This window comes from Kogia breviceps, chromosome 5, assembly GCF_026419965.1.
Source record: "Kogia breviceps isolate mKogBre1 chromosome 5, mKogBre1 haplotype 1, whole genome shotgun sequence".
NCBI lineage: Eukaryota > Metazoa > Chordata > Mammalia > Artiodactyla > Physeteridae > Kogia > Kogia breviceps.
In genome coordinates, this window is record NC_081314.1 from 77,054,779 (window position 1) to 77,082,582 (window position 27,804).

Sequence of the window (27,804 nt, forward strand, 5' to 3'; positions counted from 1 at the left end):
CAGGTTGTAAAAGACATTTTTAGGACAACTGAAGGAATATGAATATAAACTGGGTTACAGACGATATTAAGAAATTACTATTAAGTGTGGAATGACATGATATCTGTAATCTACTTTAAAAAGCTTAAGCTTTTTTAATTAAAAAAATTAAGACATTTATCCACAAGAATAGGGAGAACAGGAAAGAAAATAAGAGCAACAAAACTTGGGGAGCTGAAGAGTGGCTGGATGAATGGTAACTGAGTAGACCAAGGTAAAATCTAAGGAAATAATAAGAAAAATCTAAGAGTCCATCAATTTATATCACACAATATTCAAAGGACTCAAGGATTTATACCAGTTATCTTAGAAGTGGGGATGAAAGTAGGAGGACTGACTGTTTAAGAAGCAGTTAGATCGAAGGTGCCCTCCCCAACACTGCCATTAGTGGACTGCTCTCTATAAAGACACACAAATGACTAGAGGTTTATTCTCTGGGAAAGTAAAACAGAGAGTGACTGGATGGGGTTTACCTAAAAGGTGGAAGGCAGAGGATTAAATTAATGTATACACACCGAGTGCTGCAATCCCCAGCAATTAGCTCCAAGCCAGCCCCTTATCCCTATGAAGGAGATTGGTGAGTCTTCTCTGGGGAATCTTAGCTGAAAAGACTCCAAAGACCCTAACTCTGGTTGTTCCTCAACAAATGGTCCACACTTTGCTGAAGCTCACAGTCAACGAAGTCCTAACTGTGTTCTCAGAGCTTCCAAAGAGGTTAGTCCTTAACTTGCAACCATGAGCAGATTACCAGAAAGCCAAGGAAAGCCCCTAATAAAATGGTTCTCAACATTGCCTATACACAGAAATCATTTAGAAAGGTTTTAAAAATATTGATGCCTGGGTCCCAACTCCATTCAATTGTTCTGGGGTGGGACCTAAGCCCTGGGATGTTTTAAAGCTTCTTGTGTTATCATAATGTGCAGTCAAGATTAAGAACCACAACTCTAACACTGCATGTATGAAAAAAGAACATGTTTATATGTACAAACATTCAGCAAACAAAAAGGAACTCTTGCAAATTAAATATGTGCTAGCAGAACTGAAATATTCAATAGAAGGTTGGGAAGACTGATAAAATCTCCCAGAATGCAGAACAAAAAACATGAAAAATAAGAAAAGCATAAGACCAGTCCAGAAATTCCAGAAAAAGAAAACAAAGAAATTGGAGAGGAGGAATACTAAAGAGTGGTAACAAGAAAGACTCCAACAACAACTCTGGAAACAAGAAAAACACTGCCATTAAAATTTTTAAGAATAACCATTTCCCACCTAAAAATTCCACACTCAACCAAACTATCAAACAAATGTGAGGACAGAATACAGGCATTTTCAGACATGTACAGACTCACAAATGTCACAGTTTCAGGAAGCTAGTGGGAGGAAGTGGTGAGTTCCATTTCTTAAGACTCACTCATGGCCTTGCTCAAAAGAGTTTGTAAACTCACTGGGTAGCTAAAGCCAGACTACAACCCAAGACTCTATATTCAGCTTATCTTCTCCAGGGAGATTTCCACTAAATTTATGAGCTTTCCTTTTTTGCTTTTCACCCAGTTTTAATTTTAAATACCTTTCACTGTTTTATTAGAATAATGAAATATTTGGGGAAAAATACTTACATCACAATACCTGGGACACATATTGAAATACTGGATTAAACATAAATATATATATTAAATATATATTAAACATATATATAAAATGATAAGTAAAGAGAAATAAGAGAATTGAATCTACAATTTAAAAATAAAAACCGAGGGAGCGAGAAGATGGCGGAAGAGTAAGACGCGGGGATCACTCTTCCTCCTCACAGATACATCAGAAATACATCTACACGTGGAACTTCTCCTATAGAACACCCACCGAACGCTGGCAGAAGACCTCAGACCTCCCCAAAGGCAAGAAACTCCCCCACGTACCTGGGTAGGGCAAAAGAAAAAAGAATAAACAGAGACAAAAGAATAGGGACGGGACCTGCACCAGTGGGAGGGAGCCGTAAAGGAGGAAAGGTTCCCACACACTAGAAGCCCCTTCGAGGGCGGAGACTGCGGGTGGCGGAGGGGGAAGCTTCAGAGCCGCGGAGGAGAGCGCAGCAACAGGGTGCGGAGGGCAAAGCGGAGAGGTTCCCGCAGAGGATCGGTGCCGATCAGCACTCACCAGCCCGAGAGGCTTGTCTGCTCACCCGCTGCGGCGGGCGGGGCTGGGAACTGAGCCTCGGGCGGATCCCAGGGAAAGGTCTGGAGTTCGCAGAGTGAAAACAGCCTGAAGGGGTTAGCGTACCACGGCTGGCCCGGAGGGAGTTCGGGGGAAGTCTGGAGCTGCCGAAGAGGCAAGAGACCTTTTCTTCCCTCTTTATCTCCTGCTGCGCGAGGAGAGGGGTTTAAGCGCGCCGCTTTAAGGAGCTCCAGAAACGGGCGCGGAGCTGCCGAAGAGACAAGAGACTTTTTCTTGCCTCTTCGCTTCCTGGGGCGCGAGGAAAGGGAATTAAGGGCACCACATAAAGGAGCTCCAGAAACGGGCGCGAGCTGCGGCTGGGTGTGGGACGCTAGGGTTGCTACTGCCGCCACCAAGAGGCCTGTGTGCGAGCACAGGTCACTCTCCACACCGCCCCTCCCGGGAGCCTATGCAGCCCGCCAGTGCCGGGGTCCCGGGATCCTGGGACTGCTTCCCCGGGAAAACGCGCGGTGCGCCTCGGGCCGGTGCAGCGTCACGCCGGCCTCTGCCGCCGCGGTCTCGCCCCACATCCGTGCCCCACCCCCCCCCCGCCTGAGTGAGCCAGAGACCACGAATCAGCTGCTCCGTTAACGCTGCTCCTTTGACCCCGCCCTCTCTGAGCGAAGGGCAGACGCCCTCGGACGACCTGCACGCAGAGGCGGGGCCAGGTCCAGGGCTGAGCCCCAGGAGCGGTGCGAACAAAGAGAGGGGGAAGCCCCTCCCAGCAGCCTCAGAAACAGCGAGTTAAAGCTCCACAGTCAGCTTGAAGTGCCCTGCATCTGTGGAAAACCTGAATAGACAGCGAAATATCCCAGGTTGAGGAGGTGGACTTTGGGAGCAAGATATACTATTATTTTCCCCTTTTTTCTTTTTGTGAGTGTGTATGTGGGTGCTGCTGTGTGAGATTTTGTGTAGCTTTGTTTTCACCATTTGTCCTGGGGTTAGACCGACCTTTTTTTTTTTTCTTTTTCTTTAATAGAAATTTTTCTTCTTAATAATTATTTTGTTATTTTAATAACTGTATTTTACCCTACTTTATTTTGTCTTCTCCCCTTTCTTCCCTCCTTTCTTTCCTATTTCCCTCCTTCCTTCCTTCCTCCCTTCCTTCCTTTATTCCCTCCTTCCTTCCTCCCTTCTTTTCTTCCTCCCTCCCTTCCTTTCTTTATTCCCTCCTTCCTTCCTCCCTTCCTTTCTTCCTCCCTCCCTTCCTTTCTTTATTCCCTCCTTCCTTCCTCCCTTCCTTTCTTCCTCTCTCCCTTCCTTTCTTTATTCCCTCCTTCCTTCCTCCCTTCCTTTCTTCCTCCCTCACTTCCTTTCTTTATTCCCTCCTTCCTTCCTCCCTTCCTTTCTTCCTCCCTCCCTTCCTTTCTTTATTCCCTCCTTCCTCCCTTCCTTTCTTCCTCCCTCCCTTCCTTTCTTTATTCCCTCCTTCCTCCCTTCCTTTCTTCCTCCCTCCCTTCCTTTCTTCCTCCCTCCCTTCCTTTCCTTATTCCCTCCTTCCTTCCTCCCTTCCTTTCCTCCTCCCTCCCTTCCTTTCTTCCTCCCTCCCTTCCTTTCTTCCTTCCTTCCCTCCCTTCCTCCGTTCTTCCTTCCTTTCTCGACTTTCTATTTTTTTCTCCCTTTTGTTTTGAGCCGTGTGGATTAAAGGCTCTTGGCACTCCAGCCAGGTGTCAAGGCTGTGTCTCTGAGGTGGGAGAACTAACCTCAGGACACTGGTCCACAAGAGACCTCTCAGCTCCACGTAATATCAAACGGCGAAAATCTCCCAGAGATCTCCATCTCAACACCAAGACCCAGATTCACTCAAGGACCTGCAACGAACAGTGCTGGACACCCTATACCCAACAAAGAGCGAGACAGGTCTACAGCCCCATCCATTAGCAGAGAGGCTGCCTAGAATCACAGTAAGGCTACCGACATCCCCATACACGCCACCAGACATGAACCTGCCCGCCAGGGAGACGGGATCCAGCCTCATCCACCAGAACAGGGGCACTGGTCCCCCCAACCAGGAAACCTGCTCAACCCACTGAACCAACCTCAGCCACTGGGGACAGCCGCCAAAAATAGATAGAAATACGAACCTGCAGCCTGCAAAAGGGAGACCCCAAACACAGTAAGATAAGCAAAATGAGAAGACAGAAAAACACATAGCAGATGAAAGAACAAGATAAAAACACACCAGACCTAACAGATGAAGAGGTAATAGCCAATCTACCTGAAAGAGAATTTAGAATAATGATGGTGAAGATGATGCAAAATCTTGGAAATAGAATAGACAAATTGCAAGAAACAGTTAACAAGGACCTAGAAGAAATAAAGAGGAAGCAAGGAACGATGAGCAACACAATAAATGAAATGAAAAATACTCTAGACGGGATCAGTAGCAGAATAACTGAGGCAGAAGGACGGATAAGTGACCTGGAAGATAAAATAGTGGAAATAACTACTGCAGAGCAGAAGAAAGAAAAAAGAATGAAAAGAACTGAGGACAGTCTCAGAGATCTCTGGGACAACATTAAACGCACCAACATTCGAATCATAGGGGTCCCAGAAGAAGAAGAGAAAAAGAAAGGGACTGAGAAAATATTTGAAGAGATTATAGTTGAAAACTTCCCTAATATAGGAAAGGAAATAGTCAACGAAGTCCAGGAAGCACAGAGAGTCCCATACAGGATAAACCCAAGGATAAACACGCCGAGACACATAATAATCAAACTGTCAAAAATTAAATACAAAGAAAACATATTAAAAGCAGCAAGGGAAAAACAACAAATAACACACAAGGGAATCCCCATAAGGCTAACATCTGATCTTTCAGCAGAAACTCTACAAGCCAGAAGGGAGTGGCAGGACATATTTAAAGTGATGAAGGAAAAAAACCTACAACCAAGATTACTCTACCCAACAAGGATCTCATTCAGATTTGATGGAGAAATTAAAACCTTTACAGACAAGCAAAAGCTGAAAGAGTTCAGCACCACCAAACCAGCTTTACAACAAATGCTAAAGGAACTTCTCTAATCAAGAAACATAAGAGAAGGAAAAGACCTACAAGAACAACCCGAAACAATTAAGCAAATGGTAATAGGAACGCACATATCAATAATTTCCTTAAATGTAAATGGATTAAATGCTCCCACCAAAAGACACAGACTGGCTGAATGGATACAAAAACAGGACCCATATATATGCTGTCTACAAGAGACCCACTTCAGACCTAGGGACACTTACAGGCTGAAAGTGAGGGGATGGAAAAAGATATTCCATGCAAATGGAAATCAGAAGAAAGCTGGAGTAGCAATTCTCATATCAGACAAAATAGACTTTAAAATAAAAACTATTACAAGAGACAAAGAAGGACACTACATAATGATCAAGGGATCGATCCATGAAGAAGATATAACAATTGTAAATATTTATGCACCCAACATAGGCGCACCTCAATACATAAGGCAAATACTAACAGCCATAAAAGGGGAAATCGACAGTAACACAATCATAGTAGGGGACTTTAATACCCCACTGTCACCAATGGACAGATCATCCAAAATGAAAATAAATAAGGAAACACAAGCTTTAAATGATACATTATACAAGATGGATTTACTTGATATTTATAGGACATTCCATCCAAAAACAACAGAATACACATTTTTCTCAAGTGCCCATGGAACATTCTCCAGGATAGATCATATCTTGGGTCACAAATCTAGCCTTGGCAAATTTAAGAAAATTGAAATCATATCAAGTATCTTTTCTGACCACAACGGTATGAGACTAGATATCAATTACAGGAAAAGATCTGTAAAAAATACAAACACATGGAGGCTAAACAATACACTACTCAATAACGAAGTGATCACTGAAGAAATCAAAGAGGAAATCAAAAAGTAGTTAGAAACAAATGACCATGGAGACACGACGACCCAAAACCTATGGGATACAGCAAAAGCAGTTCTAAGAGGGAAGTTTATAGCAATACAATCACACCTTAAGAAACAGGAAGCATCTCGAATAAACAACCTAACTTTGCACCTAAAGCAATTAGAGAAGGAAGAACAAAAAAAACCCCAAATTTAGCAGAAGGAAAGAAATCATAAAGATCAGATCAGAAATAAATGAAAAAGAAATGAAGGAAACAATAGCAAAGATCAATAAAAGTAAAAGCTGGTTCTTTGAGAAGATAAATAAAATTGATAAACCATTAGCCAGACTCATCAAGAAAAAAAGGGAGAAGACTCAAAAATCAATAGAATTAGAAATGAAAAAGGAGATGTAACAACTGACTCTGCAGAAATACAAAAGATTATTAGAGATTACTACAAGCAACTCTATGCCAATAAAATGGACAACCTGGAAGAAATGGACAAATTCTTAGAAATGCAAAACCTGCCTAGACTGAACCAGGAAGAAATAGAAAATATGAACAGACCAATCACAAGCACTGAAATTGAAACTGTGATTCAAAATCTTCCAACAAACAAAAGCCCAGGACCAGATGGCTTCACAGGCGAATTCTATCAAACATTTAGAGAAGAGCTAACACCTATCCTTCTCAAACTCTTCCAAAAGATAGCAGAGGGAGGAACACTCCCAAACTCATTCTACGAGGCCACCAGCACCCTGATACCAAAACCAGACAAAGACATCACAAAGAAAGAAAACAATAGGCCAATATCCCTGATGAACATAGATGCAAAAATCCTCAACAAAATACTAGCAAACAGAATCCAACAGCACAAAAGGATCATACACCATGATCAAGTGGGGTTTATTCCAGGAATGCAAGGATTCTTCAATATACGCAAATCAATCAACGTGATACACCATATCAACAAACTGAAGGAGAAAAACCATATGATCATCTCAATAGATGCAGAGAAAGCTTTTGACAAAATTCCACACCCATTTATGATAAAAACCCTGCAGAAAGTAGGCATAGAGGGAACTTTCCTCAACATAATAAAGGCCATATATGACAAACCCACAGCCAGCATTGTTCTCAATGGTGAAAAACTGAAACCATTTCCACTAAGATCAGGAACAAGACAAGGTTGCCCACTCTCACCACTCTTATTCAACATAGTTTTGGAAGTTCTAGCCACAGCAATCAGAGAAGAAAAAGAAATAAAAGGAATCCAAATAGGAAAAGAAGAAGTAAAGCTGTCACTGTTTGCAGATGACATGATACTATACATAGAGAATACTAAGGATGCTACCAGAAAACTACTAGAACTAATCAATGAATTTGGTAAAGTAGCAGGATACAAAGTTAATGCACAGAAATCTCTGGCATTCTTATACACTAATGATGAAAAATCTGAGAGTGAAATTAAGAAAACACTCCCATTTACCACTGCAACAAAAAGAATAAAATATCTAGGAATAAACCTACCTAAGGAGACAAAAGACTTGTATGCAGAAAACTATAAGACACTGATGAAAGAAATTAAAGATGATACAAATAGGTGGAGAAATATACCATGTTCTTGGATTGGAAGAATCAACATAGTGAAAATGACTGTATTACCCAAAGCAATCTACAGATTCAATGCAATCCCTATCAAACTACCACTGGCATTTTTTACAGAACTAGAACAAAGAATTTCACAATTTGTATGGAAACACAAAAGACCCCGAATAGCCAAAGCAATCTTGAGAACGAAAAATGGAGCTGGAGGAATCAGGCTCCCTGACTTCAGACTATACTACAAGGCTACAGTAATCAAGACAGTATGATACTGGCACAAAAACAGAAATATAGATCAATGGAACAGGATAGAAAGCCCAGAGATAAACCCACACACATATGGTCACCTTATCTTTGATAAAGGAGGCAAGAATATACAGTGGAGAAAAGACAGCCTCTTCAATAAGTGGTGCTGGGAAAACTGGACAGCTACCTGTAGAAGTATGAAATTAGAACACTCCCTAACACCATACACAAAAATAAACTCAAAATGGGTTAAAGACCTAAATGTAAGGCCAGACACTATCAAACTCTTAGAGGAAAACATAGGCAGAACACTCTATGACATCAATCACAGCAAGATCCTTTTTGACCCACCTCCTAGAGAAATGGAAATAAAAACAAAAATAAACAAATGGGATCTAATGAAACTTAAAAGCTTTTGCACAGCAAAGGATACCATAAACAAGACCAAAAGACAACCCTCAGAATGGGAGAAAATAGTTGCAAATGAAGCAACTGACAAAGGATTAATATCCAAAATTTATAAGCAACTCAGGCAGCTCAATAACAAAAAAACAAACAACCCAATCCAAAAATGGGCAGAAGAACTAAATAGACATTTCTCCAAAGAAGATATACAGATTGCCAACAAACACATGAAAGAATGCTCAACATCATTAATCAGTAGAGAAATGCAAATCAACTACAATGAGATATCATCTCACACCGGCCAGATTGGCCATCATCAAAAACTCTAGAAACAATAAATGCTGGAGAGGGTGTGGAGAAAAGGGAACACTCTTGCACTGTTGGTGGGAATGTAAAATGATACAGCCACTATGGAGAACAGTATGGAGGTTCCTTAAAAAACTACAAATAGAACTACCATATGACCCAGCAATCCCACTACTGGGCATATACCCTGAGAAAACCGTAATTCAAAAAGAGTCATGTACCAAAATGTTTATTGCAGCTCTATTTACGATAGCCAGGACATGGAAGCAACCTAAGTGTCCATCAACAGATGAATGGATAAGGAAGATGTGGCACATATATACAATGGAATATTACTCAGCCATAAAAAGAAATGAAACTGAGTTATTTGTAATGAGATGGATAGACCTGGAATCTGTCATACAGAGTGAAGTAAGTCAGAAGGATAAAAACAAATACCGTATGCTAACACATATATATGGAATCTAAAAAAAAAAAAAAAAAGTCATGAAGAGATTAGTGGTAGGATGGGAATAAAACACAGACCTACTAGAGCATGGACTTGAGGATATGGGGAAGGGGAAGGGTAAGCTGTGACGATGTGAGAGAGTGGCAGGGACATATACACACTACCAAATGTAAATTAGATAGCTAGTGGGAAGCTACAGCATAGCACAGGGAGTTCACCTCTGTGCTTTGTGACCACCTATAGGGGTGGGATAGGGAGTGTGGGAGGGAGGGTGACAAAAGAAGGAAGAGTTATGGGAACATATGTATATGTATAACTGATTCACTTTGTTGTAAAGGAGAAACTAACACACTATTGTAAAACAGTTATAGTCAAATAAAGATGTTAAAAAAAAATAAAATAAAAAATAAAAACCGTTTCAATTACAAAAAAAATTATCCTCCATAAAAAAGCAGGTTTTAATAATCATGCAATGTTGCAACTAAAATTAGAAACTTTGTCAATGTATCACTTGGTATTACAATATTGTTTACTAACCTCCGATTCATCACCCTTCTCTCTATAAGCAGTAGCAATACTGGTCTGAACAGCCTTAATCCATGCCTGGCGCAGCTTTTCAGAATCTGCCTGAAGCATACAACTTCTAAAAGGAAATAACATTGTTTTCTCAGATACTAAATTAAACCAAAAAATTAGAAAGTTTACTTATTTGTCCACTTTGCTATTTAATAATTTTCTGACAAAAACTAATTTCTGTTGAAAGGTTTTATTTCACCTATCTTTACAACAGGGTATGTTCATAAAGAAATCAAGGAACCAATGAAATAAATTACCTACTGAAAACAAATCACCCATTCCTGTATATTAAAAAAAAAAGCCAAAAAACAAAAAACTTTAAATTTGCCACATAAAATAACATTAATTTTTTCCATTGGGTAGATATATGAAATGATAGTTATCAAAGAAATTTATCTGATATATGACTTCAGTTCATTACCATGACAGTTAATAAGTTTTCACATGGCCACATCAATCATCTTTATAGAATTTAAAGAATACGATACTGGGTAGAAGTTACATAAATATCTGACTTAATACGTGAAATCATTAATTATTAAAATTTACTTTTAGAGCACTTTTTTCCTCTTTAGCTCATATAATCACAACTGCAACACAAATCTCTCTGTATTCTGGAATATTCTTTAAGACAAGCTATGGAAACATAAAAGCAACTCTCAAATTCTTTAGAACCACTCACTTTGTTGGAGAGACCACCTCAAAGCAGAATCGTCGTTCTATGTCCTCACAATGTTTCACTGTGCAGAGCCTTAGATCTTCCACCACTACAGTGGGATTATCCTACAATAAGGAAACAAAACTCCCATATTTATCAACATAGGTTTTAAATACCAACTACCAATAAAACATACTTAAAAACAGTACTTGGAATAAATGGTCTAATTTTAAAGGTTTATATTTTATCTTATTTTAGATTAGAAATAGGAGTTATCAACATAGATATAACTAATAAAGGTAATTCTTCCCTGTTAATAATTTTATCTGCCTCATAAAACTTTTGTATAAGAATTAAATGAAATAGTTTATATAAACTTATTCCAACACTTGGTAGTTAATTAGCAAGTGCTCAATAAATGTTAGTTTTCTGTTCATTTGCATCTATTTTCTTTCCTATCAATTTCTCTCCTGATCCTTACTCACATATAATAAAAGCTACTTTCCTCCAAAAATAGAAGCCTTTCATGAGTCAAGTTTAAATAACTGAAAGAAAAATAAGAAGCCTATATGTACTTCTTAAAATACCTAAGAAAATGAGAAATTTTTAATCATTTTTTAGTGCTTAATAAAAAAATAAACTCAAAACCAAGCTTATCAGAGTAGAAATAACCATGAACTAATCAGTTAGAATAAAGAACTTGTATGGAATAAACCTACTACCACAGAATAGCAAGTAAAATTTCACATTGTGTCATCTCAAGAGTAACGTGGATATTTGAAATTTACATTTGAATATATCATTCATAAAGGCTAACTAGATAAAAATCAAGTCATCAATTAACTAATAGTTCTTTTTCTCTAATTATCTTTAACATTCTCAAGTCACATATAATCTCATTATGCCTTTCCATTAAATAAAAATACCTCACTCTTAAAATCAGGTTCAGGAAAACAAATATGTAAAAACAACATTAACAAATTTAAAAGTTTCTATTTAAATTAATTCAAGCTTACACTTTAATGTAATTATTAACCTTTCTCCATTACCACTTTTGGCCCTAAGGTGATATTTCTTAAAAAGCACCCTTTCCTTCAGCATCAAAATAGTACTAGGGAATTCCTGTCTCACAGCTGGACAAAGAAACATGTGAAGGAATAAAAGTAATAATTCTGGGACACAGAAAAATCCATCTCAAAGCTAGGAACTAACAATTCAGGACACAGTGTTGACACTTTCCACTTCTGAGGCCTCTTATACATACCCAAACATAAAACTAATAAACAGTAATCTTGCACACATGCATATTTATGGACTTCAATGCTTTACCAAAAGGAACAGTTAAAAAAACTTAAACTGGGGACTCAATGGGTTTTCACTTAATTAACAAAACACCTACCTTAAACTTTTTCTGGTAAACCAACTGATTATTCTGTATTGAAAACCAGCGTCTAAATAAATACAAAATAGATTATGTTTCACAAACATAATTTATTTCAGTTGTTGTTAGAAAAGAAATATTGGGGAAAGCACTAGAAAATCAGTTTATGGTAATTATGTTTTTAGAAGTGTATTGTTTTGTTTTGCTTTATATAAACTGATGTCAATGAGATAACTACTGAAAGTAAAAAAACAATTTCAGGCAATTTTAAAACCACAGATTAGGAAAATAAAATTACTATATTTTGATTCATTTTTATGTCAGAAATTTATATCCTAACAAAAGTTGTCATCCTTTATGTCATTACCACATAATAATTGTTTTAAAATAAAAATTTAGCTTTTTGAGCTTCCTCAAAAATAACTAAATCTTTCCCCCAAAATAATTTGCTTTTGTTATAAAGTAGAAATAAAATTATATTATAAATAAGACTTCATTTGTATACAATAAAAGACTGAAATAAATGGTGCTTTGTTTTCAACCTTTCTGAAGCTAATTTAACAAGCGTTTGATTTGTTAAGCAAAACAGAAAATTGTATCATCCTTTTAGAACTGACATCACAGGAGATAGTTGCCAATTCACTTGGGCTTACTTTCATGTAAAATACTTCTAAGCAGAATAATCAAAGTTATGACTAAAAATGAGTCACCCAACTATTGTTCTGCTCATTAATATGCATTAATTAGCAAACATTTTACTTGCAATCTTCTTTAGAAGAATAAAACTAAGCTACGTATGGCATATTTACTAATTCTAATTTATTAAAACAGTAAAAGGACCTAAAGACTTACAAAAAAAAAAAAATCACAGCCAAAAGCCATTCATAAAAGGAAGCAAAAACTCTCATCAAGCATGAAAGGTAAAACAATATTTGAGTCATTATTTTAAAATTAGTTTCATGTGAGATGATTTCTATCATAAACATTAGTTATTAATCTATTAGCAGATAGAGATTCTACCTTTTCATTGATACTAATACAAAGCACTAAAAATTGTATTTAGACATATTTAGAATTTCTATTAAAAAAAATTAAGTTAATTCTCCAAAGCTGAGAAAATGATTAGATGCTTTTCTATTTTTAAGCTAGACAGATTGTTAGGTTTTCTTGCTATTAAAAAAGGTATCACCTTTATCATTAAAATAGAGACTGTTAAATAAGCATCTAGATAAAACCAAGTGGGTTGCCTCTAAATGCAAATCATCAAGATGTGAGCTAGAAAAGGAAGAAATTCTGGGTCTCTTTGCTTTGGAACACATGGTTGGTTAGAAATGTTAAAGGAAATACCTCCAAACAAACAAAATGGTGCAGCCCTGCCACATGGGATGACATGCAATGGAAACAATCTCTGATATTGATTAAAGTGTTTTTTAAAAACTCATTTGAAGTAGGGTAAACCATATTAATAAAAATTCTTATATTTTATATATAGTAATCGTATTATATAATTTGATGAAAAACTACAACGAATTTTATTGCACAATGGAAAAACATCCATGTAAACTTTTCATGCTTCTGAGGTCTTCAAAAAATAAATTTCTTTTGACCTGCTGAATCTTAGAATAGCCTCTAAACATAAATAACAAAATACTAGATAAAAACTTACATTTTTTTTTTTTTGTTAGAGACAACTTCCTCTGATTATTAACTTTACAGATAATTTGTATTTCTGAAACTCAGTTCCCCTACCATCTATCTGCTTCTGGGTAACTTTCTCACATCATCAGTTTTTGTATACACTATAAATTCAAGACACTATAAATTCACCTTAATTTGAGATCTCCTAAGGAAACAAAAAAACCCACAAAATATCCTAGGTAGAAAAATATTTTAATTACTAAGATCAGTATGTCTTATGATACTATCTCCCCTCCTCTGCCATTAAAAAAACAAAAAAGAGCTAACTTTACTCATTTACATTGATGAAGACCTTAATCAGGTAAGTAAAATAAAATATAATTTTAAATTGCTCCTGTAGGATAATCCTAGTTATTATTAACAATTTTAATAAAAGGAAAAATGAGACAGTTCATAGTCTATGAGATATGAAAAAATATTCAATATTTCAAGTTCATGCTACCTGCAATTTGAAGATTCTTTAAAAGGTAATTAAATAATAAAAAAGACAAATGTTGGAAAGCATTGTGCTGACGACTACACTATATTCTGCAAGATTCACAAACTGACCACAAAGCCAAAATATAAAACAGTTTTTAAAAAGGAAAATTTCTTGGTTTTAAGAAAACTAAGACACCACTTTATATCTATCTCAAACTGAGATAACTCAACATAATAAAGATTTTAGACCAAAATATTATATTCATAAACAAATATTATTAATTGTTAAATACCAATGAGAGCCATAGGATGACAAAATTTGGGGGGGGAATACATTAAAAAATAAATCAAGTATCTTTTACAATTTTTGAGCACTAGTTCTGGAACTCAAAATCAAGAACATGGGTAAAAGTCAGACTTCTAAATCTGTAGAAGCTTTATCACTAAAACTATACAGATGATGGATTCATGCACACATTTGGCACACAGGTGCCAACAAGGTGAACATTTAACAAAATTAAAAGCTTGAACATGTATATGTTCCTTTACCTAAAATTCGATTTAATTTTTGACATGGAAAAAGACCAAAATGGTAAAACAAACAAAAGGTAGGAACTGACAATGTTTCCTTTAAACATAATTAATAAGGTGATTACCAAAGGGGCTAATTCCTAATTACTGTTTAAAAAATTTAAAAAGAAAAAAAAAAATTTAAAAAGCATTTACTAGCTTATTTCGCTTAAAAAAATACAGACATATATATATATATAAAGGTATTCATATTACTCAATCTATATCTTCTTTGGATAACTATATACATATCAAATGTTCTTTTCCAGATTAGAACAAATTAAGGAGATAAGCAATGAAAAGGTATAATTCCATTCCTCAAGTAAGATGTTTACATTTTCTTCCCAATTTAAAACATGAGACTTTATATCCATTGCAAGTAATCCAACTGAAATGCAGGTTAATTATGAGCTTTCCCGTGCCAAAGAGGAAACTGGAGTAAGGTAGGGGTGAGGGGAAGGAAGCCATTTGGTACCTGATATGATCGGGCTTTTTCCTGTCATGTGAAAAAATGGGGCAGGATTAAAACATAAGGGAAAGGTGGTAAAAGAATGAAAACGCAAATGTGCAAAATAAGCAAAAGACTAGCATGATATGAAAATAAAGCAAGAATTAAAGGAACCAGCTTAAGCTCATAACCTAACAAAAGAGTCAAAAGTATCTGTTGCATTTTGCTCACATATTATACATACATGCATTTATACAGTTAATTCCAATTCTTAGGGATCTGAAATGCTTATATTTCAGAAATATTCAAAATTTTCTTCAAAGCATTATGGTATAGAAGGTTCTGGTAGGACTTAGTACACTCAGCTATTATTTTCTGCCTCTATGGTCACAGCTGTAAAATATAAATAGTACCTTTCCTCATCTTAAAAATTTAAAGGAAATAATCACCACAGTTATACATATATATAAACCTGAAACAAATGAGAACTTTCCATAAGGAAAAGTTCCTCCCATCTGCTCACCCTCTTTTCGTCAAATGATAGTGGAGACTCTACGGCTACACATAAGTAGAGTTTATCTTTAATCTATCTATACACTTCTTATTTGTATCTGTACTAGATTAAGATACTACATAATACATTTTATGCTTTTAGCTACATTTTCTAGTTCAACAAAGACTGAGCACAGCATGTAATTATTCAACTTCTTTATTCGTTTTAACACCTCACTACTAAATAATGTTAATATTTAATTATTTTCCTTGTTCCTTCATCTTTTCTAAATTTATCATTAAAAGCAAAAGAGATATACAGGTATTAGTAATCCATCTAGCACTGACTTGAGCTTGAAGTAAAGCTGCCACACTGAGAAGATGGCCTGGTATGCAAAGACTATTTTGTAGATACCACATCATCAAAAAATGTATATTATAGACATATAAAAATCTTAAGAGACACCACAAACCAGAAATCTGAAACCAACCAGAAACAAGCTCAACAATTCACATAAGACATAAAATGTTTCACTCCTTATGCTATTTCAATCATATCACACAAAATACCATCTCTTTGGTTAAATTTCAGATTATAGAATGATGCTTTCAAGATATACTTAAGATTTTATGAAACACAGGGTCAGGTTTAAAACAACCTGGGAATTCCTAGTCAATTCACATTTCCCTCAGGAAGATCTTTTTAAAAAGTTTATTTTGAAAATATTGTATACTTCTACTCCATAAAACTATAGACAATGGCAAATTTGTCATCAGATGATTGGCACCTTATGGTAACTACAAGAAAGTATGTTTCCTAAAACTAATCCACAAACAATTTTAAAAAAAAGAACAAACTTAAACAGTGGGCAGAAAAAAAATCTGTACATTTGAACAGTTGAATTCCTGGATTTTTAAAGTTAAGGCACAAATACACAGTCTTTTATTCAGAGGCTCGTAGAATATATTAAATCAAGCTAGATAGAGAACTAACTAGAGAAGTAGGGCAGAGTCTGGAAGTCATATATAGGTAAAGGAAAATTATTTGCACGTACTTCCTAAGATTAGATTTTTGGTAACCTCATATAAAAAAATTTAGATACATTCCAAATTTTTAAAATTGAAAAGCAGAAGAGAATTCTAAATAACATTTAATAGATAACTCTTTCTTTCTTCTCCCTTTTATAGCTATTGACCTATAACCTAGAAAATACTTAAGACTTTTATTGCAAGGTTTTGACTTTTGTTGTTTCTGAAAAGAGATTTGTATGTTTATATGCTATATTCCTTAGAAGTCTGCCTTTAACTACTGTTGTCATCAAAATATTCTTTAAAGGTATATGAAAATGAAATTAATTTGCTATGCATAATTTATTCCTAATAATGCAAATGGATTAGGAAGGTTTTGTTTGTTTGTTTGTTTTTTGTGGTACGCGGGCCTCTCAGTGGCCTCTCCCGTAGCAGAGCACAGGCTCCGGACGCGCAGGCTCAGCGGCCATGGCTCACGTGCCCAGCCGCTCCGCGGCATGTAGGATCTTCCCGGACCAGGGCACAAACCCGTATCCTCTGCATCGGCAGGCGGACTCTCAACCACTGCGCCACCAGGGAAGCCCCAGGAAGGTTTTTAAAAATATTTTTAAAGCTATTTTTTTGTTGTTGCTATTGAAGTTGTATTTTGTCTTTTCAAAATACAGACTGTTTGGAATTTCCATAGCAAGTTTTTTATTTATTTCTTTTTTTGATATTTCCTTTATGTTTTATTTTATTTTATTTTTGGCCTCATGTAATGTGGTATCTTAGTTCCGCAACCAGGGATTGAACCCGCCTGCCCCTGCACTGGAAGCACAGAGTCTTAATTCTGGGTTGATCCACTGTCTTCTGACCTTGGTCGTCTCTTGACTATCTGTCATAGCAAATTTTTTAAAGAGCCAGGTTTTGAGCCTCAATTTTCTCACAAACCAGCTGTGTGACCTTGAATGAGCAACCATCTCCCTGCACTTCCATTTCTTTACTAAAAATTAGGGTGTTAACTACAATCTATGATTCTAATCAATAACTGTCATCCTACCACACAGAAATGGCATATCCTTTAAAAAGTGGCCTCATTTCCAAAGTTACTGTCTTCCTTACTTGGCAAATGATAGGTAACACATCTACAATTGAGAATTTAATAGTTATTCCCTACTTGATTTTAGTTATGTTTTAATGTCTATGCCAATTAATAAAATTCATGAAACATATAATAAAAAACCAAAAGGTCCATGCTTAAGTCAATTAATGTTCTTCCGTTGTCCTAAATGGGAATGCGATTTTCCACTAACACTTACTGTGCTTCATTTTGAAGTCTGAGAGCATTTCTGATTGGAGTAGTCCATGGAAGTTCATTTCATTTCTTCTTAACATAATGGTACAGTTTCTATGGATTTACTGTATTTTCACTGTGTTAAACTTTAAGAAGGTTGTTTTGAAATCTGAAGGTTAAAATTCAATTCTAACATTACCTCACGAAACCATACTAGTTGAAAAATCTTTATTATAAAAATTTGACAACCACACGATTTTAATTTCCTACTCTGGCTATGGAAATTTGCCAGGAAACGCTTAGAAGATTATTGGCTTAATACAGAATTTTAATTTTTCATTTTTACTTTATAATAGTTAAAACATTATTTCTTAACCAGACCATCTAGTTGATCCATCTATATTCATGTATTATTTTTAAAGTTCTACATAACTCAAAGAGACTTAATATCAAATATAATCATTATTCTTTCCAGTTCATATTCACTCTCAAGTAAAGGAAAATTATTTCAAATACAACACACCATGTACCATTCAAACATCTGACAATATCGAATGCTATGGAAATACTCAATGTACCACTGACATTTGAAAATATCAATAAATGTTTTTTCTATAACCTCATCACCAAGGACTCAAAATTAGTGCACAAGGAATCCATTTCAATGTACTGAATATCCAAGCATAATCGTTTCCAGTTAAATTAACAAAAATGTATACTAAATTCAACTTACCAAGAAAATTCTATTTATTTTGCGAATGTCCATTTTTTAAAAAGAAAACAATCTATCATTAAGTGAACTCATATCTGTTCAAGCAGCAAATAATATATAAACATTCAACCAATAATATAATAGTATATCAATTAATCAGAAACCAATACTATTTTCAATTATTACAAAACTGTTCTTTTTCAATTATTACAAAACTGTTCTAACTACTTTTTTTTTGCAAGAAGGGAGGCATCCTTGAATAAAAGGCTAATCACTGCTATTCAGAAGAATGATCCTGAGACAATCCAATCTATTTTATTTTTTGCTTTAATGTCTGAAATTATTCCACTTTATTAATACATAAGAATAATAAAATATTTTACACATTCATTCAAAAGACATTTACTGGACCAATATATACAAAAATCAGTCTAGAAAAAAAAATTTTAAGTTTTTGGTAGGCATCAAGTTTAGAAAAAAGGAGCAACAGCTGCCATACACACTTCACACATAAAAACAATTCCATATCCTAAAACTTCTGGTTAAAGTTATTGCAAAGATCCAAAGATCAGGATCACCTCACTTAAAGATTCATAAGCCAAAATTAAGTAAAAATGTACATAACAGCATATAGGGGAGGAACCCAAAGGGAAAAAAAAAAGCTCACTTGTCATATTCATCCATTATATTCAAAATATAATTTGCAATCAGATCTATTTGGTAACAAATATGGGAGGAAGCTCACATTTAAAAATTTATTCACTGTAATGATCTAGTCACTACAGACCAAGCAGTATAAAAAGTCTCCTTGCTTCCTGGTTTAAACTTCGCTTAAATTTTAAAATTTAGAATTACTACTGTTACTTTTCACTTGCTTCTTAAGGCCCCTTTCCTAGAAGGGCATCTTTATCTTCAATGGACTGGGTTCAGGAAAGTTACTAAGGACTGTGAATTTAGAGAATTATGAAGGAAAGAGTTGCCAAACCAAAGGGAAATTCAAAGAACTGAGAATATGGAAAGAGCAAGACTAGATTTGAAATATATTACCTGTTCCAAGTTTTGAAGGCATTGCTGGCTCGTTTGAACAGATAACCTTCCATAACAATGCCATTTGCAGCATCTACATTATATTCTAGCTTAGAATCATCACTGGAGAAATCCTAGACAAAATAACACATTAAAAAGTTCATATGATTTTTACTGATTTCCCTAGACAATAAATCTATCCTAGAGAAACAGCTCAAACAGTAAAAAGCTTTGTATTAAGAGTTATAACAACAATATTCATAAGGAAGCAGGGGAGACCTAAATGTTCAAAAATAGAAGAATGCTTCAACATATTGATGTATTTCAATCCAGTAGACTATTATGCAATAACATAGATGAGTATACAGAATATACATTAAAAGAGAAAAAACAATATAAATTTTATAAATTATACAGCTTGGGTAAATAAATTGTATATACACTGTGATAAAAAGCACAATATGTATACAAATAGACAAAGGGAACAACTCGATATTCTATAGGTGTTATGTTTAAAATGTTTTCACTTAATCCCAATATTTTATGGTGATGTGTCTGCTAACATTTTTTTTTAAAGAATATGGGTATATTTAATTGGGATTATTTAAATCTACCATTATTTTCTAAATATATTACTATTATGGCAGTTTTTAAAATCTGGTAGAAACAATAACTCCACTATTTGGGGGTTCAGAAAAAGGATTAAAATAAAATTTAGTTTTGCAAAGGAGAAGTACCACAGTGTGAAGTGAGCATTCCGAGCTCACTTTTTTATGAGGACTACAGAATCACTCATAGTCATTTTGTATCATTCTAATCATTCTAGTTTTCACTTGAATGCAATTCAAACTTTCAATTTTCCTCCAAGGATTCATCAAGTTTTGAAATCAGAATTCCCATATTTAAAATATTTCCTGGTGAATTTCCAAAGTAATTTCAACAAAACTGCAAGATTGCTGTGATCCCCAAACTGAAAACTCTAAAAATCAGTCTTGAAACTTTCAAAATTATTTCTGGACCAATAATCAAAATTAGAATGCTATCCTATTAGAGAGTAGTAGACTTTCTGTCTTGCGGAAGATTTTGGTAGAGGCTGGATGACCACCTGCCAGAACGCTGGGATGTGGGGGTCCTGTACTGGAGGGGAAACAGAGTGAGAATCACCTAAGGGCTTTCCAAATCTAAGAGTCTATGACTATGGAAAGAGGAAACAGACTAACTTCAGAATTAAAAATGAACACTGCTGACATGTCTCAAAATTTAATCATAAAGACATAATAATCCAAAATAATCAAATGAAATAACCTGTAAATAAATTGCTACATTTCTTCCTGCTTTTACTTTGGGGGAAAAAATCAGAGAAATTTTAATTCCTTCATTTAAAATTTACTTGAAGCTATGATTTATTTAATTATGTAGACAGAATTAAGTCAGCAACAGATATAATTGAGTTTGGCAACATTCTAAAAATTTCATTTGTAACATTGGCATCTTTTAAAAATAATCCTGAAGCCACTCAAAACATAAAAAAAGACTTCTTTCAAAGTGCAATGCATTATAAGTATCTTTTTCTAATTTCAACTATTTTTCTTGAGATAAATTAAGTCTTCAGTATAATTCCTATTAACATCAATTAATATTTTATAGTACTTAAAATGTGATAGATATGATTTTATAATGAAAGCAACCAATAATGTTGAATAAAATATATAATATTAGAATTTAAATACACTGATGAGCTGACAAATTAGGAAGGAATACTCAAAGGCAAAAGAATAAGTGAAAATTGGAAGCCACAGGGGTAAGCAGAGCAAGGAAGCCAAGTCTCTCCTTAAGGGCATTTGTCTCATCAGGAGAACTTGAAGCTCTGGTGTGGGGCCCAAGGAATAGAAGGCAAGGCCAAGGCTGACCAATGAGGGGACTCTAAGAGAAGCTTTCTCTTTTGAAACTGCAAGAAAGACAAGAAGGACCACTATTATCTCTTTGATTTAAGCTTATTTTAAAAGTCCTAGCCAGCAAGATAAACAAAAAGTAAAGGAAACAATTATTTGCAGATGATGTGACTTTGTACACATAACATCCAAAAGAATCCAGCGATAAATCAGTATTAAAGAGAGCTTAAAAAGACTACTGGTTACAAAATCAATACATAAAAATCAAATTTTATTCTAATATATAACAAAAGTAAACAGTGAGAAAAGAAATTTTTACAAGATAAAATTTACAATAACATTTGCAATACAATTTAACAAAAGATGTACAAGAAAATTATCAAACTTTATGAAGGACATTAAAGAAAACTTAAATAAATGGAGAAATATTTCAAGCTCATGGACTAGAAGACATTTAAAATAAAGATATCAATTCTTCCCCAAATTGATTCACAGATCCAATGCAATCCCAATCAAACTCCCAAAAGCTATTTTTATGTAACCTAAAAAGCCACTCTTGAAATTTATATGGAAATGCAGAACTTTGGCAATTCACTTTTGAAGAAGACAAGGTAGGAGGCTTTGCTTTGTCAGATATCAAGATATGCTATAAAGCTAAAATAATTAAGATAGCATAGTATTGGCATAATTAAGATAAAAAGACCAACAAAACAGAACAGTGTCCGAAACAGACCTCACATGTATGGAAATGTGATGTATAACAGAGTATGCAACACTGAGTAGTAGGGAGAAACAAAATTTTTAATAACTGAATCTAGATCATTTAGCTACCAATGTGAAAATAAAAGGAAACTGGATCTCCACCTCATACTATATACAAAAAACCAATTACAGATTGATTAAAAATCTAGATATATTGACAAAAGGCAAATCTATGAACACTTAGAAGATTAGGCAAATCTATAAACCCTTAGGAGATATACCATTGTGATCCTCGGTTGGGAAGGACACAAAAAGTACCACACAGAAAGGACATTTTAAAAACTATGTGAAAATTTAAAACGTATATACCCCAAAGGGGGGCTAATATCTAGAATATCTGAAGATATGATCAACAGTTAGCTAGGCAACATGATGGAAAAATGGGAGAAAGACTAACAGACATTTAACAAGGAGGATATCCAAATGACCAACAGACTTAGGAGAAGGTCATTAGTGACTAAAGCATAAATTAAAACCACAACAAGATGTCAATATCTACCACCAAAATAGGCAAAAAATTTAAAACTTTCACAATACAACGAGGTGGCAAGCAGCAATGGGAACTCTCACACAGTGCTGCTTACCAGGAGTGGTATAACATTTTGAAAAATAATTTAGCATTATCTACTAACACTGAACATATATTCACACTCTCTGACCCAGTTTTATTCCTAGGTATATATCCATCAGAAAAGTGTGCATATATCCAAAAGGCATGTACATGAATATGCATAGAATCGTTTCTTCAACTGATCAATTTCAATTCTTGAAAAAATCTAAATAATTACATTAGACATACTTTTCCTTAATTTTGAGTTTGACTGGATCTTGTTCTTTTCCTTTTTTTTTTTTTTTTTTTTTTTTTACCTGTAATGCAGCCTTGTGTCAGCATTTAAGGGCAAAAAAAAAAAAAAAGGTAAGTATTCATAATGAACAAAAACAGCATTATTCCCTTTAAGGAAAACAATAACTGACAATTATTTAAAATCAAATAAATGTATCAGATTTAATAATCTACTACTCTTGGACATTCGGTACAACGTTGAGCTGTTTATAAAATAGGGAAAGATATTAAAAGATGCATAGTGCAACAGAAACTAACACAGTACTGTGAAGCAATTATACTCCAATAAAGATCTATTTTAAAAAAGATGCATAATATTCATTAAATAATTCAGTTTAAACAAATAGTCACATGTTTCTAAATTTCATGACCTCATTTTAATTAAAAATGATTAGTCCCAATTCTTAAAAATCTTTCCACAGTAACGTCATTAAAACAAGTTATCCAACCAAAAGTGATTCTAACTTTGAACAAAATAAAACATGGAGGTAGTCTTACCTGACTATAACTAGAAGTAATGAATTAAACATGGTCTGGTAGAAAATCTTCCGCTTTTTAAATAATGTTTCTCTTTGAGTATTAACAACCCATCACCAATAAAATTTTCCTTACTTTTATTACTGATTTCACTTTCATTTTTTTCCTCTGACATCTTCTATATCAGATCTAGTTTACTTGTATTTTAAATTCTAAATAAACCATAACAAAAGTTGATTTGACTGCTCAATACCAAGAGAATAGATTTCTTAAAGCAATGCTAGAAGGTATCTTTTTTTTTTTTGTCTTTTTAGGGGAAAGTGTGATCACAGTCCCCCACTACCAAAAATTATGCAGTCAAGTTTCCCACGTTTGGGGAAATTGTAGGTGTGGGATGGATAAGCCTCACCCTGGAAAAACCACCTTTGTGATCATGGTATCTCTCCTGCCTGGTAAGTACAGAACACATCTTTTTTCATACTTTTTACATACATTCAACCTCCACTTGTCTCCTTTTATTTTCAGATTACTACACACAAAAAAATGTCAATGACTATATAAGATAAAATATTACTAGACCGAGTTCCAGGTATATCATATTCAAAGCTTTTAGCACACAGAAACAAAAACTGGTTTCACATTTAAATCTTCATTTTTAAATATATATTTTTCAAACATTAGTTTAGCTAGGCTTAGGCAAATTAATAAGAAATGCAAGTGAAATTTCAGCATCACTTGAGAGGGTAAGTGCTGCCTTAGAGTGACTGCAGCTGGAAATTCCTAGTACCAAACACACACATTGATGCTACGGTGTTCTCCAACCCCTGACCACCTCCACCCACTCCCCATCCACCGCCCCCCACCCCCCCAAACACATTTTTACAGGTGGTTGGCAATATCCTAACTGAAACTATAAGTAGTGTTTTAAACTCTAAGGGCCACTTTTAAAGCAGTTATGGCCCTAAGAGACTGATGTTTTTATAAACTAGTTCAAGAGCATGGCTTTCAAATATTTTGATATAAAAGAAAAATAAAATACAAACCTGAACATCAGAAAAATATTTTATTTTTTACAAAAAAGGAGGAATTTATCTATACAATTTAGTTATTAAAGCAATTCAAAGGATTTTTTCCAACACAATGATACCCTGCTGAAACCAATAATCAAGAAATTGTGTAAAATGGGAATTAATCTCCTTTAACTTCTCCCCTCAAGTACCTTTTGTTGAATGGTGGAATGTTTTTGCTCCATTTCTCTTTTCTCCTTTGCTGCATCCACAACCAGTCGATCCAACTATAAAAGGAGAAAAGGAGTAAATGACAGAGACTTACAAGTTAAAGAAAGAAAGAAAGACATGATTATTTTTCAAAAATCATATTCCAAATCAGTCAGTAAATTGAGGTTTACCTAAAAAGGCATTTTGGCTACAACTTTAAAGTGGAAATTCTTTTTTTTCTGGTATCATATCCTCTTTGAGAAGGTCTTTAACTCCTCTAGGGAAAACATTTCTAAGAGCAATCATGGTTCCAAGCAATTGTGACAGGTGGCCCTGTCTAAGGCACAACAGTGATAACATGTTCACTCCTTGAATTAAGGAGAATGACTCTAGATTAAGTTGTCTGCTGATGCACTCAGCAATTCTGGTAGTCACTATCAAAGACAGAAAGAAGATATACTGGTGATTTTTCTTCCCAAACAGCAAAAAGTAGCAGCTAAACTAGTGTGTGCCAGCCTCACAAGTTCAACGTAACAGACACTTCCAATCATTCAAGATGCATGATGTTTTCAAGTAGGCTTCCTAATATTACAATAAAATCTAAAATGTAGAAAAAATAATTCAACAGATAAAAGAGAAAGCAAGAAAGGAGGGAGGGAGGGAATAGAACAGAGTAGGAGAGGACAGAATAGGATAGACTAGAATAGAACAGAATAGAATAGAATAGAATAGAAACCATTCATTAGATCACGGTATAAAATCACCAATTTTTAAAGTCCTTTTTTTAAAAACAATTTTAAAACTTATGAAATCATAAAATCCCATTTCTTTCTTGATCCTTTCCATCAGAAGAGAAATATCTGACTTCCAGTATTATGACAAAAGCACTGGCTTCTTGAACTCCTCTTTGCTGGAATAACAAAAATTAGGTTATAAAATACCCCATTATGTGGGTCTATTCTTCTAAACTGTGATGTATGTCATTTCATCTTTGAACACCCATCATCTCAAACTGACTAATGTGTGATAAATGAATAAATAAAACTGTAAATATCAACAGACTACGGAGAAAGACAAAGTATTAAATGTCGAAATGTTCTCATTGATATCCTTTAAAAACAAAACTGAAAAAGGCCTTCTTAAAAGACTGTGTGATCCTTTATTCACTATCACAAATGGTGTTTTTTTTCTACAGGAGACAAATTCTGACCACAGAATCTTAATATCACTGAATAATAATAAAGAACCAAAAGAAAACATACTGAAATAGAACTATCACTATTATAAAATATTTTAGTTAGATGGCAACTATACTACTCCACTTTAAGATCTAATGCATACTTACCTTAGTGACATGCTGCATTGATTTAATGGGTAATGCTGCACTAGGAAAATGTTTGTCCTCAATAGTTTCTTATACTGAATGAGTGGAATAACCATTATATCCTTGTTTTATAGCCTTTAAGTGAAAGGCATGTTAATGTTTTTCATACATTCAGATTGTAAGCAGAAGGCAGCCCCCAAGATTCAAGTTGATATTTCTAAACTTGCATGCATGTACTTTCCACACCAGTACTACAATGCCAGTGATGGTAGTAAAATTGTCAACTTGGTAGTAAATTTCTCTGCTGCATCCCACCCCACTGCTATTGCAGCAGAAAGAGAAAAAATTCCCCTCTCTCTGTTGGGGCAGAAGTATAAAGAAAAAGATATCCTTCAACATGGTGGAGTACTGGAGGACGTATGAGTTGGGGAGGTGCGAAGGCTGGCAGTCTTGTCTCCTAGATGCTGGGTACTGTATCAGGAAGAGAGAGTTTGCAGCACAGCAGCATGTGTCCCGTGTTTCTATTAGCGTTGGACATCATGAGGTATTTTAATAGGCTCCTATATCTAACCAGGTGCCCCCAAATCTCTACCTATGTTTTGAATCTCCTACACTCCTACCACCTCAGATTTCACCACTTCTCTTTCTGCTTTTCAACTTCTCCCATTCCCATTTCTTTTTAAATTTGTGCAAATTTAATAAATAAAATAATACCTTAAATAAAACCTTCTTACAACTCATACTCCCCTCTAGCTACTACCTGCTCTCTTTTCTTCACAATACAACTTCTTAAAAAATTTTTCCCTGTTCTCCACTTGCCCATTTCATATTCATCTACCCACTGTAATTTAGCTTTTACCTCTTGGACCCTCAACTCTCACATCAGTAACACATAACCTTCTTGCTGCTAAACCCAAGAGGTAGTTCTCAGTCCTAGGGTTACTCGACCTTCTTTCCAGCATTTGCACTGACAACCACCCCCATCTTTCTGAGACACCCTTTCCTTGCCTTGTGCTACCACGATTTTCTGGTTTTCTACCTCTTCTCCCATCAGTGTTCTCACGGAGCCCCTCTTACCTAGCCGTCTCTTAAAAGTAGATCATTCTTAGGGCTCTGTCCCAAGCCAAATTCTCTTTTTACTCCATACTCGTGGACCTATATCTTAACTTACAAAATCAAAATTATTAGGCATGGTGTTCAGTCACTTATGTTTTTTTAAATAGGTTCACGGTTTTTAAATACCTATTAACTCTCCTTGAGTCAATTCACACACTCTTGTGATTGCAGTTAGCAATTATATGCTATTGACTCCTTTAGTGTTTCTTTCTCTTGAACTCCAGATATACCCACTTAGATGTCCTACTCTCAAAATCAACGCATTTAAACTTGAACTCATCATGTCCCTCCACTCTCAAATTGGCTACATCTTTTTTTTTTGCGGTACGCGGGCCTCTCACTGTTGTGGCCTCTCCTGTTGTGGAGCACAGGCTCCGGACGCGCAGGCTCAGCGGCCATGGCTCACGGGCCCAGCCGCTTCGCGGCATGTGGGATCTTCCCAGACCGGGGCACGAACCCGTGCCGCCTGCATCGGCAGGCGGACTCTCAACCACTGCGCCACCAGGGAAGCCCTCAAATTGGCTACATCTTAACTATTCCTACAGTCTACCTATTTATCTCCACCCGTACTGCCAGGACCCTAGTTCCAGATGCCATAATCTCATAACTGAATTACTGAAAGAATATCCTAACTGGCCACCTCCAACCAGGCCATATTATCCACCAGGCACTACAGGCACCAGAGTTTTAGATGCTTTTCAAGGACCTGCAAAATTACCTGAGACCTGGGAGGGTAAAAACTGAAAAGCTGAAATTAATAA

The 27,804-nt window shown here is 35.2% G+C and overlaps 1 protein-coding gene and 1 pseudogene across 10 annotated transcripts in view; both read right to left on the bottom strand.

The window, feature by feature from the left end:
* ACAP2 (ArfGAP with coiled-coil, ankyrin repeat and PH domains 2) overlaps window positions 1-27,804 on the bottom strand; it is a 172,248-nt gene that overhangs the window by 25,072 nt on the left and 119,372 nt on the right. For 5 of the 10 annotated variants that reach the window (XM_059064893.2, XM_059064891.2, XM_067034258.1 and 2 more), the window contains 6 exons: window positions 24,606-24,680; window positions 19,433-19,545; window positions 14,907-14,927; window positions 11,762-11,813; window positions 10,387-10,487; window positions 9,666-9,771 (listed from right to left, as the gene is read on the bottom strand). In XM_059064893.2, the coding sequence (XP_058920876.1) occupies window positions 9,666-9,771; window positions 10,387-10,487; window positions 11,762-11,813; window positions 14,907-14,927; window positions 19,433-19,545; window positions 24,606-24,680 (468 nt within the window). The remainder of the gene's footprint in view (window positions 1-9,665; window positions 9,772-10,386; window positions 10,488-11,761; window positions 11,814-14,906; window positions 14,928-19,432; window positions 19,546-24,605; window positions 24,681-27,804) is intronic. The other 5 variants (XM_059064892.2, XM_067034263.1, XM_067034264.1 and 2 more) reach the window with 1 other exon arrangement.
* Window positions 23,698-23,846, bottom strand: LOC131757921 (U1 spliceosomal RNA; annotated as a pseudogene).